This window comes from Micropterus salmoides, unplaced genomic scaffold (assembly GCF_014851395.1).
Source record: "Micropterus salmoides isolate LMB-PRFRI ecotype aquatic unplaced genomic scaffold, ASM1485139v1 Ms_hic_scaffold_3874, whole genome shotgun sequence".
NCBI lineage: Eukaryota > Metazoa > Chordata > Actinopteri > Centrarchiformes > Centrarchidae > Micropterus > Micropterus salmoides.
This window is the reverse complement of record NW_024043233.1, coordinates 15,966-35,854: the sequence shown is the minus strand read 5'-3', so window position 1 is coordinate 35,854 and position 19,889 is coordinate 15,966. Positions and strand designations below refer to the sequence as shown.

At 41.0% G+C, this 19,889-nt stretch overlaps 1 protein-coding gene across 1 annotated transcript; it reads right to left on the bottom strand.

Annotated features, from left to right (window-relative positions):
- Positions 1 to 2,342: 2,342 nt before the first annotated feature.
- On the bottom strand, positions 2,343 to 19,568 carry LOC119885032 (breast cancer anti-estrogen resistance protein 1-like; the record flags this gene model as incomplete). The annotated part of the gene is made up of 2 exons (XM_038695290.1): positions 18,777 to 19,568; positions 2,343 to 2,491 (listed from the first exon to the last, which is right to left on the bottom strand). Coding segments are annotated over exons 1-2 (926 nt in total), but the record flags the coding sequence as incomplete, so codon positions are not given.
- Positions 19,569 to 19,889: the final 321 nt, after the last annotated feature.

Sequence of the window (19,889 nt, the reverse complement as noted above, 5' to 3'; positions counted from 1 at the left end):
TTATTACAGAAACACATCTTCCTCCTGCTCTTCCTTATCTTCCTATACTTCATTTTTCTTTCCTTTCTGTGCTTCTCATCCTTTTCCTCCTCTTGCAACCCTAGTTATCATTTCGCTATGGTTGTATGCGTTAACTTTCTCTTTTGGCTTTATCTTCATTGTACATTTTGCCCGTGTGTGTGTGCTCTAAGTGACTGCTTATCAAAGGGGCATTATGGAGTTTCCAGCGGCTACTAGCGGTGCGGTTTTAAGATTGCAACCAGGCGTCTGCTCGTACGCGTGCTCGCTTGAACTCATGATCGAGCATAACCCGAAACACAACCACTTTCATACAGAAACACCACAATAAACACAGGAACACCAGCATGCAGGCTGTGGCTTTTCTCCAGACATGTTCAGGCTCTGTTACTTCGATGTTCCCGTCTCAAAGGCAGATCAACACCGGCTCTTTAACGTTACTTCATTCAGCGCAGCGAGCCGCATATCGGTACAATCCTCCCAGAAAAAAGGCAGAGTGACAGCGGCTATAGACAGACAGGGAGAACAGACAGAGCTGGAAACTCAGGTATACTCCCACTGCAACGTTACAGTAATAGTTTTATCGGCTGCAGGTTGAACTAATCCATGCTCGTTACATGATCACAGTACATTTACTGCATTTAGCCGACTGCTACAGCGTTAGCTCGCGCTGCTTCTCAGTAACTATCTTTATTCTGTGAATCTTTCACTGGAGGCTCAGCAATGTCAGCACAGCTACATGTATTGGTTGATGAAACGGTTAGTGAGCTGGACTGAATATTATAACGAGATTGTGTCACACTTTATAACATTCAGACCGCAGCAAGTAACTTTACTGTAACTAGTGATATAGGATGGCTCTTCCTCTGTGTTGTTGTGACCGTTATGTTGCAGTGTTTTATGTTATGTGGGTCATGTTAGTTACAGCGAGGTGGAGAAGCTGTGTACCTGCGTATCAGTAAAACCACAATAAACCTAAACTGAACGTTACGAAGCAAACAGCGGCAGGTCGGATCTACTGTAGCATTAGCTAGCTGCTCCTTTACGTTAGTAAACAACATTCCACATTTCAGTGTTTCCCATACGTTAATTTTTTGTGGCGGCCCGCCACAATCAACGCTGACCGCCACACTGGTTTTCGATTTTTTTTTACTAAGCCTATTTAAAATCTTATTTGATTGCAGAGCGCCGTAGCGCATTTGCGCAGCTCTTCCTCTCGCTTGTCTCTCACTCACCCGTACCTCTCTCTCTCTCCCTCATGGAACACAGCTGCACGCTGTCAATGTCGGAGACCCAGCTTAAAAAAAGTTATTAGCAGGCATGTAAGGAGCCTAGCTAATAAGAGAGCTAAGTTAATGAGGCTAGCATGCTGTATATAGCTGGTAGTTAATATTAATGCACTCGTGCACGCACGCATAACTTTGCACCGGATAACATTAGCAACTGCTCGGCGTTAGCCTGCTAATGTGACTTTCTCTGTGTGTCTCCAGCTTTACTAATGCTCACTGTGTTCTTACTCGACTTCACCTGAGCCTGTTTGGTCTGATGGGCTTCAGCACCTTTATTGTTGTTTTGTATCCTTACGTGGAGCCTGTGTTTTGCTGTGAGCCGGTTGTTTTATAGTGCTAGTGGACTGCATGTCGTTAGCTGCCGTGTTGTCGCTGTAGTCAGAGAGAGGCTCGGGAGTGCGCACAGGGCTGAATCCGACCCCCAACCACCAACAATCCTACATTTATCCGATACAAAAGGATGCTGATTATTTCACTGCTTCAGTTTAGGTTTAATATTCTGTTTATATACAACAACATTTCTGGTTCTATTCAAATACCAAACACTAGTGGTGTATTTCAATCAATGTAAGTTCAATCACTGAAAATACAACAAGCCAATCCTTTTGGGAAAGCACAAAATAATAAACTGCAATTTCAAAACTGTTTGACAGTAAACACATGGGAAATGTCTGGCAGTTACAAAGGCATTTTGAATTGATGAACTGATTTGAACTTTAAATGAGGCGTCTGTATTGGACTGAGCATGTGATTGAATGTTTTTCACTACTTATCTTTGGGTTTAAAAGTTAAGAATTTAGATATGCATGTTGTTTTTTGCAAATCAGACTTTTACATATAACACTGCTGTGAAAACGTACAATGGTGAAATAATATGAAAGCAACATTAATCCAATTTTTCTATGCCAACGAATCAAACTGAATCTTATCCATCAGGTCAGATGGATACACAGACTGGAACAAATCCAGTCCACACACACACACACACACACTCACACACTCACACACACACACACACACACACAGCAGTCTGACCTGTGTGTTGTACTGCTGGCGGTGGGTGGCACGTCGTAGATGTCCTGCTGGGTCGGAGGCTGATGTCTGGGTGGGACGTCGTACTCGTCCTGGTCTGGTTTCACTGTGTCATACACATACACCTGTCCAACCCGAGTAGGAACTACCACCTGGACGAGAAACAGGCAGCTGTGATTCAGGACTAACACAAAGATATGTAGTCACACTGCACACATTAGTCTGACGGTAAGAGGAACGATATCAACCCTACTAGAAATATTTGATCAACAGACAGAGAAAAGCTTTATGTTTATGAACAGAACGTTATAGTACAAACAAAGATTAAACTCCTATCTTATTCCATATGGTCCCTTTGTCTAAAAAAGCCATTTAGCCTGTGTTTATGTGACTATGGCAACCTGCAAAGGTCAATGCAGCACCGAGTCTCTTTCATCAGACTCTAAAGTTAAAAACCTAAAAGGCTTCCTCACCTCTGAATGAGAATGTACCGCTTCTTCACACTGAATGAACACAGACTTAAGGTTGTTCAGTCTCATTACAACATGCTGCTGACACACAGACACACATAGGCAATAAAAACAGAGCAGGGGTCCTGTCATAGTTGTCGTGGGAACCAGGCTGTTCTATTGTGTGCCTGTTTAAACTGTGTATTATATGGTTTGAGTGCAGAGTCAACCAGCAAGCCTGGGAAACCACAACAGCTATGGTATACAACACACAACAAAGTTTGTTATCACAGCACACACTCTGAGTATCCTTTCATCATCCTCTCTTCTCTCCTTTTGCTTTCCATGATATCTTCATGTCCTGGTTAAACCAAATATTACCCGCGTCAGCTGCAGAAATGCTGTGAAAGTGTAACCAGGCCTTATGCCCAACAATGGAATATCGTTTCTTATTAGCCAGCACGCTAACCACCAACACTGCCACCAAAATCAGTCAGTCATTCACTCTGGAGTGGACACTCATTTGGTCATCCCTGGTTCCCCTGCTCTTCAGGGTAAGCTAGTGTAGCCTAACTACGTCCTTATCCATCTCTGAACTGAAGAAAGATGAAAGTGATAACTCTGGATAAGAGAAGAGAACAAGATAATTCCTGAAAAGTTGGATATAGGATGTATTGTCAGACATTCTATGTAGCTCAGTGTTGTCATGATCATTTCATTTAACTATAGTGCCATTTGTTGTATTGTCTACTGTCTGTAGATTATCGTATAAGTCTGTTGTAATGTTTTCTTGTTGTCTGTGTTTTATTATTCTTTCATTTGGTTTCTTTGGCTTCTTTGTGTCTGGTTTTTAAGGTTTGTTGTTGTCCAGCGTCTTCTGTCTGTTGTTTTTAATCCTAGTACCCATTCCCTACAGGAGACCCCTGTCTCCTGCCTGGTCGTTATTGTAAATAAGAATCTGTTCATAATTAACTTGCCTGGTAAAATCAGGTATAATAAAAATAAAAATCCAAAAAACATAACAAAACAAACACTAGCTTACAGTATGCTATAAATGATGTGCTGCACTGTTCCATGCTATGTATTAGAACCGAAATCAAGCAAAGGTCCAAAAAAACCTTTAAAGATAAATGTCATCATGTGAGCTACATAAATGTAAATACATAACAAAACAGAATAATACAGAATGTTATAGTGTATTCTATAATATACAGCGTATCTGCGGGGAAAATCGTTATCTAAATGTTTAATTCCAAATACCCATCATCAGTATCAGACCTAACATCCCGTATCGCTCTGTCTGTGTTTGTAAGTCAAATCATTATTTAATCCCACTCAGCTCCAGCCCTGATTAATGGAAGCTCTCTGATAATATTTGCTCAGCTCCCCAGCTGTCAGAGGTACGCCAAGCGGGAGACAGACAGAGACAAATGATAAAACCATCTATTAGACAACCTGTCTGTAATAATCTGCCTCAGCCTCCTCACCCCCCTCTGTCTCCTAACACGTTCTCTCCGTTCCTTTCCACAGGAGGGGAAATTCTAACTTTTTTTCTCCAGAGGGATAATTTTATCACTAGCTGTACAATAATAAGAACAAATTCCTTAAAATCTGAGAAACAGTATTTGTTTACATCATTTTCTCTAATTCTTAGTCTGTCACACGTAAACACCCCTCTCCTCATTGTCAGAAAGCTTTCATCAGTATTGCCGACACTTGGCTAAGAGCCAGATGTGTCCTGCAGACACACATGCACGAATTCACCCACGCACACGCACACACACACACACACATACACACACACACACACGCCATCCCCAGCCTGTCTGTGTACACCCTAGACACTCACGCTAAGTGATCTGTGTGTGTGTGTGTGTGTGTGTGTGTGTGTACGGTCTAGTAATAGTAATAACGTGTGGATTCATGTTTGGATCTAATGATGAGATCAGCGTTGGTGAACTTCACATGACCAACAGAAAGGTTGCTTCGACTGAGGCCCCATCCCTGGTTTTCCTTTTAAAACACAGACCTTTCGCTACATTTGCACCTCCCGTCCAGACTAAACAGTGACTCGAAAACGCTGCCAAGCCCGTTTTTATTTTAAAACTCCGGGGTGGCGTTTTAATGCGGACGAGAGAAAACGGAGGACGCAGACACTCACGTTTGGCTTCCTGACTGTGTCTTATCAGTCATGCAAAGCAAAGAAACAAAGCTACTGACAGAGTTTTAGTTTTGGTATTTTATTAAAATATTTTGTACTGTGTAAATAACACTTACACACTACTGTGCATGTCGCCGTATGTTGCTTTGGACTCGTTGTCGGTTCATGCAAAAATCAAATATCTGGTGTGGTTCTTCGTCTCTAATATTACTTTTTTCTTTCGCCAAATCTACTGCAACTGCTTCATGTTTACACCAGCACGCGCATGCCTAGTGTACGTGAACGGCCAGTAGATCAATTCTGATACCCAGCTAAAATGCTGGTGTGGATGGAGATCGTTTTGTTTTAAACTCTATATGTAAACTAAAATGTAATAGTGCAGATGTGGCCTAAAACTACCTCTGACAGAACGGTTGTACTGTGGAGTATGGATGCACGTGTAGTTTGCAGTCATCGAATTTACTGGCACAATGTTACAAATGTGAATTGACAATGAACGTGTGTGAACCTCCCATTCTCTAACTGCAGCTAACCACGTAACCAGAGAACGTATTGGCTCTATCTTACCAACGTTAATTTTCCTTTCAAAGGTTGCTAAAGTATGTTACCTCCTCTTTGTATCATTCATTGTGCACACACATGCATTTGTGGCATTGGAAACACCAGTATCTCACAACTGTGGTGGATTGGCTCTGAAGTACCTTGAACTGACTGTCTTGACTTGATTCTTAAGCTTTAGCAAGCTCAATACACAGAGCAGCTTTCCCAGCATGCAACATGAGCCACCAGACAGCTGTTTCAAGTTTCTGTTCAGCCTGGTTTCTTATGTCTCATCAGAGAACTTTGGCCTGAGGACAGCTGTATGCTTTCAGATTCACTGACCTGCAAATCCACCAAAGAAAATATTCTGCATGTCGCATTCTTAGAATAAATCAGTAGCCTCATAAAAGATGCAGATACTCTGACTTCACACGCTTTTGTTTATGAGGATTCAGTGAAGGACAATTCCTCTACATGCAAATATGCACACACACACTCTGACAGAGGGGAATGTGTGGCACAAACTGAGATGTTCACTCCTTTGTTCTGTGTGTAATATTACATCAAGCAGAGCACCTGCTCTATGTGAAGAGTGCAATGAGATATTTTCTGTCATGAATATGAATGTGCTATATAAATAAAACTGTATTAAATATTATCTGGTGGTAAATACAGCAAATTCTCCAATGAATCTGACTAGAATCTAATCCAGATCTTCCAGCTTCAAAATGACCACTGTAACCACACACAGAGGCAAATATATTTTACATACATGCAGCTGCAGCAGAGAACACATATAAAATAAAGCAAAATAAATCTTCACAGCACAGATGTAAAGTTCAAGAGAAAATGGGTAATCTTAGAGAGAGGCATAATTACAGTAGGAGGGTTGGGTGGTTTGTCTGAACTGGTGGACATGGCTGCTTTAGATCCAGAGCTATGCTCTCACTCTGCTCTCTGCTTTGTTTCTGCCTGTTTTGGTGGAGAAATCCAGAATGAGAGGTCCAATGATCAAAGTCCGCAAGGTAGATATATATGTATACAGTCAAACTGCTGCATTTCTCAATGCATAGAAAGAATTTTGTAATACTCATATACTGTTTCACAATTGTTCGTCCTCATGTACTTGTAGTAGTAAGGTAGTTTTCTGTATTTAAAAGTTCATCAGTCATTTGTGCAATGATGTTCTCTTTCTGTGCTCCTTGTACTGACACTGAAGACTTTTTGGGTCTGACACTAGCTTTATTAAGCCAGCCTAAATATTCTTCAATTATACACAAGAAAAATATAAATTGAAAGACGTGGTTTAACATACCATTAAAAAGATATACAGGACCAAAAATAAATAAATATACATTAACACACACAAACCCATACTGTATTTCATTTTTAAAACATGCCTAGATTAGTCTACGCATACAAATCTATACATAACAGCCGCCTGTATGTACTAAATACTTACAGTATTTGCAGTGGAACATAGCCACTGTGTGAATACATAATATAAACATGCAGAGATGCATGCCAGAAAGCCATGTATGTGTGAAGTTGTACTATGCACATATGTACTGTATCGTGCACCAATTTGCATTAAAATTATTCTCATCAGATTTTCATTTGGTGTGTCCTGCCAGCCACTTGATTCTACAATGATACTCTTTTCTTGAATTTCCATTTTTTTTGAGCAGTTATAAGATGAAAGCGAGTTTGATGCACTTTAAGTCAATTGGTGTAGTGACCTCTAACATTCATGTGCATTCAGACCAAACACAAAGCAAGGGTTTGGGGCGGCGCCATTACATGCAAAGTGAATGCAAAGATGTGAAGGGATTCGCGAGAAAGTTGACAGCTATCCATGATGACCTCTACTCTGTGCTCCCACCATGACACTGTTAACAGTGCTTAACCACAAACCAACAATGAAACATATACTACAGAGCACATTAAATGTTAAAGAGTTCTCTTGCTGGAATTATAAAAAGCCAACATTTTGGCTCTTTTATTGTTGGTATGTAGACGTGCAGATAGTTTAGTTTTGCCCTGGATTTGAGATATAAACTCCCTGGCCAGGTCGCCGTGCTAGTTCCGGGTTGGACCCCCTTTTGCCGTCAGAACTGCCTTAATTCTTCGCAGCATACTTTGAACAAGGTGTTGGAAACATTCCTCAGAGACTTTGGTCCATATTGACATGATAGCATCACGCAGTTGCTGCAGATTTGTCGGCTGCACATCCATGATGTGAATCATCCGTTCCACCACATCCCAAAGGGGCTCTATTGGACTGAGATCTGGTGACTGTGGAGGCCACTGGAGTTCAGTGAACTCATTGTCATGTTCAAGAAACCAGTTTGAGATGATTTGAGCTTTGTGACGTGGTGCATTATCCTGCTGGAAGCAGCCATCAGAAGATGGTACACTGTGGTCATAAAGGGATGGACATGGTCAGCAACAATACTCAGGCAGGCTGTCACGTTTAAGCAATGCTCAGCTGGTACTAAGGGGCCCAAAGTGTCCTAGAAAATATCCCCCACACCATTACACCACCAGCAGCAGGCTGAACTATACAAGGTACAACGATACAAGGCAGGATGGATCCATGCTTTCATGTTGTTTATGTCAAAGTCTGACCCTACCATCTGAATGTTGCAGCTGAAATCGAGACTCATCAGACCAGGCAGCGTTTTTCCAATCTTCTGTTGTCCAGTTTTGGTGAGCCTGTGAGAATTGTAGCCTCAGTTTCCTGTTCTTAGCTGACAGGAGGTCTTCTGCTGCTGTAGCCCATCTGCTTCAAGGTTCGACGTGTTGTGCGTTCAGAGATGGTGTTCTGCACAGCTTGGTTATAACGAATGGATATTTGAGTTACTGTTGCCTTTCTGTCATCTCCAACCAGTCTGCCCATTCTCCTCTGATCTCTGACAGCAAGAAGGCATTTTCACTGGATATTTTCTCTTTTTTTCAGACCATTCTCTGTAAACCCTAGAGATGGTTGTGCATGAAAATCCCAGCAGATCAGCAGTTTCTGAAATACTCAGACCAGCCCGTCTGGCACCAACAACCATGCCACTTTCAAAGTCACTTAAATCCCCTTTCTTCCCCATTCTGATGCTCGATTTGAACTTCAGCAAGTGGTCTGGACCACGTCCACATGCCTAAATGGATTGAGTTGCTGCCATGTGATTGGCTGATTAGCTATTCTTTTAACAAGCAATGGAGCAGGTGTACCTAATAAAGTGGCCAGTCAGTTTAACCCTGTTACTCCACAGCACATTGTCATCAAGTCTGCCATGCTTTGAGCAACATAACCAAATTCCGTTCACCTTCATTGGATGGAGAAAGAAATCTCATGACCTACGTGGATACCACTACAGTGGGTGAGAAAATCAGTTGGTGAACAACACTTTAACACACAAAATCCAGCAAGACAATAAAGTAAAAACAAAGACAAAGAATACCATGCCATGCCAGCTATATGGGGCATGTGGCAACACAAAAAAAAGGCACCAAGAGGCAGCACGGGGGTCTTAACAGATTAGTGCAGGGAGAGGCATGTCTCCTGCAGAGCACCAACACACTACCCCCCCACTAAACTGGATGCCAACACCACATGGCATGGCTGGTGTGTGTGTATATGTGTGTGTGTGTTCTGTCCATGTGTGCACACAGACTGGCTGCTGTCTGGCAATTCTGGCCAATTCCAGATGGACTGATTCACCTCTGTTGGAATATGGTGATGGAAAAAAGTAACTATAAAACCTGTTAGTAAGTAAAACATTATTTATAGAACACCTTTTTAACACAGGTTACAACATGTTTCACATCCTCAGTAATAAGGACTGTTGAGCTGACATGCTGCACTGTGTGTCTGTGTACTCGTCATAATATTGGAAACTTCTTCCTCTCTTTGCAAGCTCTGTGTCATTTTCACTGGTTGTGATATTTCCTGTGATTATGGTTAAACAGCGCTACTTCTCAAAACTGAAAAGTATTAGGAAGATGTTAAAATGTCACATTCAACAACCTTCCTGCACCAGACTGCCATTGTGTGTGTTTTTATCCATCTCCCTCTCTCTATTTGTGTACTTACAAATAAGGTAATCATGGAATCCTGTTTGGATAGGCACGTTGGTGTAAGTCCAATAGAATAGAAAAATATCTATTGACTGTAGCTGTTTTCAAATATAAATAAATGCATCCTTGGATTTGTGAAACCAGGGTTTGAAAGGAAACTATTTTTGGTGAGCACAACGCACTGATTTTTCTGTCATCTCTACACAGTAGACTTGGTTTTAGAAACCCACATCCTCAAGTTTCATTTTTAAATTTAAAGAAATGAGACTTGAGGTGCAAAACCAAAGAGGGATGAAATGAGTCCTACTGCAGCCTTCTGTATGTTTGTGTGTATGTGTGTGTCCACAGATATGTGTGGGAGTGTGCCAGACAGCCGTGTTAACTTCATTAGCCTCCAGTTAATCTCTCAGCATGTGGTGCAGCCTCACACATATTTCATTTTTCTCATATGTGGATATTATAGCACATGCTATTATAAAGGATCCCTCCAGGTTTTCATAGGAACATTAAGATTCTACAATTGATAAATAAACGTCAAGAAGTGATGACAAGCTGAATTTATATGTTAGAGGTAAAAATGATTAACAATACTGACTTCATCATCTTAGACCCTGAGTTTAAATTAACCAATGTATTTGAAATTTCTTAAAACATAAACGTGATGTTTTTCTGTCCATCACTGGCTGTATCCCCATTGATTTAACACACACATATCTTTATCATATCATACCTTACAGTACATGTGTAGAAAAATACCGTAACTTCTTAAATAAAGCTTGTATTCAAATAATGGCCAGTGCAAACAAATAAAGGCTCGGGGGAAAACTAATTCTGTAAAATATCCATCTGTACAACAACAGTCATGTCATACTCACCACTCTGCTGTTCACTTTCTTTGTTTAACACTAATGCAGTTTTCAATTACAAATCAGATCTAGCATTCTCTGCTATTGAAAGAAAACTGTTAAGCTAATATCAGTAACTCAACAATTAAATTTTACCATAAAAGACCCACCAGGAAAATCAGAGATTACCCTCTTTGAGCTGCTGGAAGACTTTTAATATGAAATATCTGTGCAGGAAGTGTTTCATTAATGGTAGCTCAACAGTGATCGAAAAAAGCTTCAAGGTAGAAATGAGTGGAACTAATTAGAGAAAAACAAGACTTGTTTCAGAGAATAGACAGTACAAGCAGTACAGTGGTGAATATGACATGACTCTGTTGGTGTACTGATTGAATTAGTGCTGTGGAGATGTACATTGGGCTGAATTTATCAAGACAACAGGTAAACATGGACAACATAAAGCCCTTTTCAGACATGGAATATGGAACATTGCTGGCTTCATCCATCAGTTAAACTGATGGCTTCAGACATTCAGACATGAGCTCTGTTCAGACAGACACCCATTTACGGTAATCTGACTGGCTAACTCTGAAGAGTACAGAAGGAGCGACCGGGTCCTCCATCTGCAAGATTGTAACGCGACCACAAAAGACTGCAAAAGAACCACACTGAATCACAGTGGACCTGCCAGCCAACAACCAGCACGTCAGTTCCTTTACGGACTCGTAACGTAACTGGGCAATTATATAGAATCACGTTACTTGGCTAAGCACAGGACTGTAGTTTTTAAATATTTGCACAGTCTGTGAATCCTTTCAGTTGTTTTCTTTGGCCCACACTGATGCAGAAGTATATTATCATACTGCATTATCATACTGCATCATCATACTACAATATCATACTGCATTATCATACTACATTATCATACCACATTATCATACTACATTATCATACTGCATTATCATACTGCATCATCATACTACAATATCATACTGCATTATCATACTACATTATCATACTACATTATCATACTACATCATCATACTGCATCATCATACTACATCATCATACTGCATCATCATACTACATCATCATACTGCATCATCATACTACATTATCATACTACATTATCATACTGCATCATCATACTGCATTATCATACTACATTATCATACTGCATTATCATACTGCATCATCATACTGCATTATCATACTACATTATCATACTACATTATCATACTAAATTATCATACTGCATTATCATACTGCATTATCATACTGCATTATCATACTACATTATCATACTGCATTATCATACTGCATTATCATACTACATTATCATACTGCATTATCATACTGCATTATCATACTGCATTATCATACTGCATCGTCATACTGCATTATCATACTGCATCATCATACTGCATTATCATACTGAATTATCATACTGCATTATCATACTGCATTATCATACTGCATCATCATACTGCATTATCATACTGAATTATCATACTGCATTATCATACTGAATTATCATACTGCATTATCATACTGCATCATCATACTGCATTATCATACTGAATTATCATACAACATTATCGTACTGCATCATCGTACTGCATTATCGTACTGCATCATCGTACTACATTATCGTACTGCATCATCGTACTACATTATCGTACTGCATTATCATACTGCATTATCATACTGCATCATCATACTGTATTATCATACTGTATAATCATACTGCATTATCATACTGCATCATCATACTGCATTATCATACTGCATTATCATACTGCATCATCGTACTGCATTATCATACTGCATTATCATACTGCATCATCATACTGCATTATCATACTGCATTATCATACTGCATCATCATACTGCATTATCATACTGCATTATCATACTGCATCATCATACTGCATTATCATACTGCATTACTCAATACTGAAATAAATGTCAGAAACAGTAAAAGTTTGAAGTAAAGCAGCCTAATTAATGTCTGTTATTGTTATTATCACAACACATCAGTGATGTGGTAATTTGATTTGATTTGATTTTAAGATACACTGCTATTGTCATTATTCTGATGGAATTCATGAGGATGGTTGAATAAAATATTGATTTATTGATTAGACATGTTTTTGATATTTATTTTGGATAAATTGGTATATTAATCTAATAATAGGCAACTTTTTTTCTTTAGAATACACAAAATTAGTTGTTAGATTATTTTTCTAATTTAATAAATAATTGTTAGATTAATCGACTTGAAAAATAAGTGTTATGTACACCCCTAGTCTAGAATAAAATTAGAATTAAATTGAACTGATCAGGATTGAATAAAAGTCTTGTTTTTAAGAAATCTTGTAAGCCATTGTTTTACTGCATATTTTTCGTTGAGTAGAGAAGTAGCCAACCAGTGTACAGTAACACAACACTGTGGGTTGTATCTTCTGTTCTCACCAATTTTTTGAGTCACCAGCAGCCGCTGATACACACACATGCATTAAACCCACATACACAGGTTTAAAAATAAAATCCCTGTTCAGAGCACTCACTTTTGGAAAGATGGAGCCAACTCAGCTCAACGCAGTCTATGGGCATCTCCCTGTACATTAGTCTAAGCCAGAGCAAAAAATGAGTCCACAGCAGGTAATCAAATGGATCCCACCGTGTGTGTGTGTGTGTGTGTGAGTATGTAATAGTGATGGGGCTAGTCAGGGGTGTGTTGGTGGACTGTGTGTGAGAGAGAGAGTGTTAAGAGCAGGGAGTAGCTGTGGCACGTGGCTGCTGACACACCCCTCCTAACATATCAATGCCTTTGATGACAGCTGTTTCAGCTGACACTACTGCTTAACCTCCTGACACACAGACGCCGACGCGCACACGCACACAGATATTGATAACAACAGTTAGTGGACCTGAGTTAAGATTTCTTTCCAAACTATTACTTCAAGAGACTGTGAAGATACAACTTTTAAAGCAAGTTAATAATATTGCATACCAGCATGTTCTGTTCATTCATGCACACAAATTATCTTTATGATTCATTCATTCACAACTCTCTCTCTCTCTCATACACTCGCTCTCTCTTGCCACTTGTCTAACCAGCCTATGGGTGATCACTCTTTAGTTAAACCAATCAGATTTTGCCATGATCTCCATCAACCAATCACGTAGTCGCTGTCAAACTTTAAATCTGTTCTCCTCTTTGCTGATGTCAGCGGTCCTTTCAGTGTGAAATTGGTGCGAATGTCATCGTTCACAATGTCCAATTCCTCAGCCTAAGAGAAGAATCATCTCTTCTCCACTCTTCTCTGCTTACAGCCTCATCTGCTTCTCAATGCCCTGATCGCCACCGTGCAGTCTCTGGCTAATTCCACCCAAGCTATCCACACACTCCTTCAGTCCACAGGAAATTTCTCAGCCTGCACAGCATCAGTGTCCCTCTTCACTGCCAGGCCTCCTGTCAGGCCTTGTGTTGCAGCCCGCCTCCGTGTTCAACGTATTGCAAGCCACTCGTCAAACTCTGGCCTCTGAAGCATTGTTTTCATTTTCCCAGTGTGACCTGTCCGATGATGAATCAATTACCGTAAATTCTATAATAATGGCCAGGTCCTATATACCTCAAATGCAAGCACTGATAGAGAGAGATCACGTACATTTGCTGAGGTTCTATACTCTGGTGTGTTTGACATATCTGTGCTACGTTGAGTATTTCTATTTTATGCATTTGTGCTCTGTTCCACTGCATTTCAGAAAGAAATATTGTATATTATTTTGCAGATTCAGATTAATAATACAAATATTATAAACAAATTAACATGATATATATTGTAGACTGACTCATTGTGCACGTCAATAAATTATTTGTTCACTCAGATGAAGTCTCCCCTTAATAAAAATAATAAAACGTGTCCATTGAGAAATGGCCCCAAGATCTCTGGGTGTTGTTGAACCAATAACGAAATCTACATTAACTACATTTTATTGGCTTTTTTCCCATGTTCTCATGGTTTGGAATTCCCTCACATTGTCTTTGTTACCTTCTCTGTTGGTCTGTGCAGAGTCTAGTAGTCATGTGTCTAATATTTGCGAGACAATCTGGAAAGACTGTGTGCTGCTGTCTGTCTGAATGGTCTTATAAAGGGGCATTTGGTATGTAAAGCCCAGCTGCAGCCTTCCACAGCAGCTGCGAGAGTAAGACAGAGGGTGTCTGGAGTCTCCTCTCAGCAGGAATTCCTTATCTCGTAATGACTAACTGGCAGAAGTGAAGTGTGTGTGTGCAAGAGGGAGACAAGGGGAGGTAAGAAAGCATAAAAGCAACTCATTACAATGAAGGGCATTGGCAAGGTAAATACATAAAGCATGTGACACACACACATACTTACACACACATGCTCTGCTCTTACACTGACAATAGAAGGTCCAGTACTAAATACAACTGTGACTAAAATACTAGCTCAGTCCATTCTCAAGTCCTTACTATTTGACCTTGATGGAAAACATCAACAGCTGATTCTGATTCTCCTCAGAGTGTTGACAGTCATTGAGCTCTTTAAAATCATTACAGAGTTGAGCTTGTTAAAGTAAATGTTCTTTATTTCATTGAATGTTTTACTTTGTAGGAGGAAGTTCATCTCTGGCTCAGCCTCACCTGTCCAACACACATCTTCTGTTTTCTTTTGGTCGCCATGGTTTCTTGTGTCTTCCTGTTTGGAATGCCAGTTTGTGTCACTGAGCCTGTACCTGGTTAGTATCTGTGTCTGCTTTCTATCTCTGACGGCAGAGACAATTTATGCCACTTGATCTTTTTTTAGGGCCAGATAACCTTCTACATTTGCTATAACCAACAATAGGAAGAATTGGAGAAACACACACTGTACTGACTTTTTGTTTTCTTAGCACCGAATCAGGTGCGTATCATGTGGTTGAACCTAAGATAGTCTGTGGCTCATGAGGTAGAGAGGGTTGCCGGCGGTTCAATCCAAGCCATCCTTGGGCAAGATACTGATGGCTGTTCTGCCAGTGTGTGACTGTAGTGTAAACACACTGCTATACAGAGCAGTCAGTCTTAGCTGTCAGAATGCCAATTAATCCTCCTTGAAGTATGATCTTATGAGATGCCATGGCCTTACATCACGGAATATCTTGCAATGGAACCTTGTATTTATTGATTACTTGCTAAAACAATGCTTTCCCTTCATTATTTATCCTTCACTTTTCCATGGGTGCGGTATGGAACACTTTAGATGTGCTGTGGCCATATGTATTTAGACTGCGGCCTCACAGCAGGGGATAACCATGCTCATCTGCAATGTTGTCTACCGACTTACAGAGGAGACAACCCCTACCCATGTCTGGCAGTAAACAACACATGTAACGGGCAGGTAACTAGAGCAAAGGGGTGTACTCACTTTTGTTGCCAGCGGTTTAGACATTAAAAGGCTGTGTAATGTGTTATTTTGAGGGGACAGCAAATTTACACTGTTATACAAGCAGGACACTCACTACTTTACACTGTAGCAAAGTGTCATTTCTTCAGTGTAAAATCAAATATTTACATAAATGTGAGGGTGTACTCATTTTTGTGAGATACTGTATTTCTATAGCACCTTTTGTATTACAATATTTATCAATAAAGCATGACTGACTTATTCAAAGATTTTAGGGCTAGAACCCAGATCTCTGCTGACCCAGAACCGCAGAACCGCTCTGGTATTGGAATTGGTATGGGGAGAGTTGTTATTAGCAGTGCTATTGTTTGAAATTGTTTGGACTACCTAAGACAATGTGGACACTCATAGTCACCAGTGCTCCCACTGGATATGTTTTAAATATTAGAACAAACAGCTACAGTGAGCTGTTAGATAAAGAGCTGCAGAACATAGGCTCTACCTCCAACACATCATCAAAGTAACAACAACTTTTACTCTGACATGATGTCCTGTGAAAGTCAGTTGTGTTGTGTGTGCACATTACAAGATCTATTTGCTCACTGCTCTCTTCCCACTTTCAGAACTAGCTGCTCTAAAACAGTACAAGCAGGCTTTTTCAACTTGGTGGATGATGCTCTGTCGGACCTTGTTGTGAGACTCCACATATCCACCTTCAGTGTCCAGTGATGCTGTTGGAGAGGGTTTTTTATTCCAAAATACAGTTTGGAGAGAAACACTGAACTCTTTTAGCAACTGCAGGACACCAAGGACACAATCCAACATCCCTACTGAATATATGATAAAGCATTTCACTAAATCTTCCACTTCACTTCCTGCATATGAATTTCTCATGAAGCAGTTAGAGACAGACAGAGGAACACAGATGAGGTCATGTGTTGAGGAGCAGGAGAGCAGCTGGACTCAACATCATCACACACACACACACACACAACCCGCACACACGCGCACACACGTGCACACACGCACGCGCACGCACGCAATATTTAAAGAAAGAACTGACAGTGGTGCTTACACATATGGCTCAGTGCACCACAGCAAGCCTGGAGGGGCTTTCCCAGAGTGTACACACACACAGAGCCTGTCACCTGCTGGCCCAACTCACCCAACCACAAGATCAGAACTGAATTATTAACCATCTTATTATTTCACTGGTGGTCCTCCTACACACACACTCTCACACACAAGGAACTGCAAGTTGTTTTAGTCTAGTGGGGCAGTGTGATGTGGAGTGTGAAGGTAAAAGCCGCTATGGGATTCTATCACGAGGACACATAATTTTGTAGTTAGGAATTATTTAAGTCCCCTTTCTTTTTCTTTCTCACCACCACTGATGATACCAAAGTATCATCAGTAAACTTCATAGCAGGAAATATAAGCCCCTTTCAGACAGGCACCTCTTTCCAAAAATCTGATGGCAATTTTTTCATCTCTGTCTCGTGTCTGAAAAAGCACCCAAGTCACTTTTACGTAAAAATCACAGCAGCAAACAGGTCAGACCTACGCACAAACATTTCTGTAACACTCTCAACACGACGTGAGTCTGAACTGAATGATGTTAGATTAACTCAAAGGCTGCAGGCTGCAACACAGAGGGAAATTAAACACATGTTGTGTTTGCCTGATTAATATCACTTTTATAAATGTGTGACAAACGCTCCATCTCCTATGCTCAAAGAAAATAATATCACTTTAATAAACAGTGTGACTGAGGCTATTTTAAGTTGTTAGGGGGATTCTTCACCAGCGGTGACTGGTCCAAAAGTGAATAAAAAAATACTTGTATAACCACAGTGTTAGTCAGAAGAGCGCTCTCTCTCCTTCTATTTTCAGGTTTTATTCATGCTAACTGTATGGATGAATAAATGAATAGGAATATGAGCAAATAGGAGTTAAACAAAGGAACAACATAACACTTTGTCACTATACACTTGTGCACTGTAGAATATTGGCAATTATGTAACGTAATGATCTGGTTATTAAACTGATGAAAAAATTTACTAGGAGGTTCACAGGAGACTAAGCTGGGGAAGTGTCCCGAGTGAGAAAACAGAAAATCTTCCCAACTCACTCACCACAGTGATCCCACTTCCTCTCGTACACCAGGTGCCAAGTGCTGCACGCACAAGTTTCCTTCTGTAACCGTCCTGTCATGTCTGAATAAAGCCGTCAGCACATTAAGGTAAGAACAACCACTGTACGTCTGCATGACAAAAAGCTAACACTTTACCAGCTTGATAAAACCAGCAGTGTTACGTATTCCATGTCTGAAAAGGGCTATGCTGTAGTTCTGGTCAGCAGGTTAACCACCTTTCTATATCACAACTGTAATGTAAAGCTTTCACACTTCATTAATGGTCCTGAACTCTCCGAATCACTCAGATCTGCCACAGTGTGAAAACTGACCAGAAACTCTCCACTGAGGCCACAGATAAAAAACACCTTTAGAATAACTGTGAAACGCTACAGCAGATGATACTGGCTGGCTGGTAATTATATAACAGCCAAATATCTGCAAACCTTATCATGTAGCACAAAGAACAACCTTGAATTTTTGGATTGACAATAAACAGACACACACATCACAGCAAGCACAAACAGTGATAATAGCAGGAAGTGTGCGTGTGTGTGCATGATACAAAAACAGCCACAGCTGAGGTCAGGAACAATGAAACTATGCTCTATTCTCATGATATTTCATTTTCAAACTGACATCAGCAACATATTCGCCCCTTAGTTCTTTCTTTCTCCTTCATTCCCTTTCGTCTTTCCTCCATGTTTCTTTTCTAAGGTTTAAAGCTTGCTTTTATCCTCCTTCTTTCTTTCGCACTGTTTCTGTAAACTAAGAGCACACGTCTGATCCAAAAATCTTCCTTCCTTCCTTCCTTCCTTCCTTCATTCCTTACCTTGCCCAGCGGCTTGTTGCTACTATCCCAGTTCCTCTTATCCAGGGAGGGGGGCACCTGGTACACATCCTGCCCAGCTCCTGTCCCCCCAGCTGGGGCTGCTGCCTGGCCTGGCCCTGGGCCTACAGAGGGGGGCACTTGGTAGATGTCCTGCCCAGGCAGCTGATACTGTCTCTGGGCTAGGGCTGGGCCCTTGCTGGGGGGTCCTGGCTGGGTCTGTGGGGGGGGTCCAATTGGGCCAGAGGGGATCTGGTACAGGCTTTGGGGACTTGGTTTGGAGCTGTGAGAAGGGGGCATCATGTAGACAGAGTCAGGATTGGGCTGTGCAGGGCTGGGGGTGGAGTAGGCCGGGTGCATAGACGTGTACTGAGTTGATGGGAGGGGCTTGTTGGCAGCAGACGACGGCACAGCCGTTGGCTTGGTGTAGCCGCCCTGAGGAAGGAGGGGTCGCTGCGCATGTGGGGGCGGACAGGAAGTGGCTGGATCTGGCGTGGAAGGTGTGGTCGGCTGCTTGCTGTCGTACATGCCGACCAGAATCTTGAGACGGTTGCCAGGGACAATGCCTTGGCGGCCGTGGAGGGAGCAGAGCCACCAGCCGTCCAATCCTTGCGTGTCACGCTCCAACACCGTCATGATATCGCCTTTGCGGAAGGACAGCTCGTCCGGAGACTCTGCCACGTTGTCATACAAGGCCTTGGCCAACACGTTCTGTAGAAGAAGGACAGACAGACATATATGAGAATCATACTGTACGTATTCAAACTGGTTCACGTTCATCTACTGTAGCTTTAACAAAAGAAGAAGAAGATATCTGTTGGTCTGTGGGTTTGTTACTGTGTACAGCAAGAAGAACTACAACACAGTGTACAAAAGCGCAGTAAAACAAAACTGAAAGTTTACAGTCAGTACTGTCAGAAGTGCTCTCTGTCTCTGTCATTTTGTTTTTGGTATTTCTTGCCCCTGTATTGGTAGATCATATAATGACACAGTCAGAACTTAAAAATCAGAGACAGGAACAATAAATCTCATGGATTTCCAACTTGCAATGGGGGAAAGTTGCTTTCATTTCAAAATGTATTTGCTACCACATTTACACATTCTGATATGCACCAA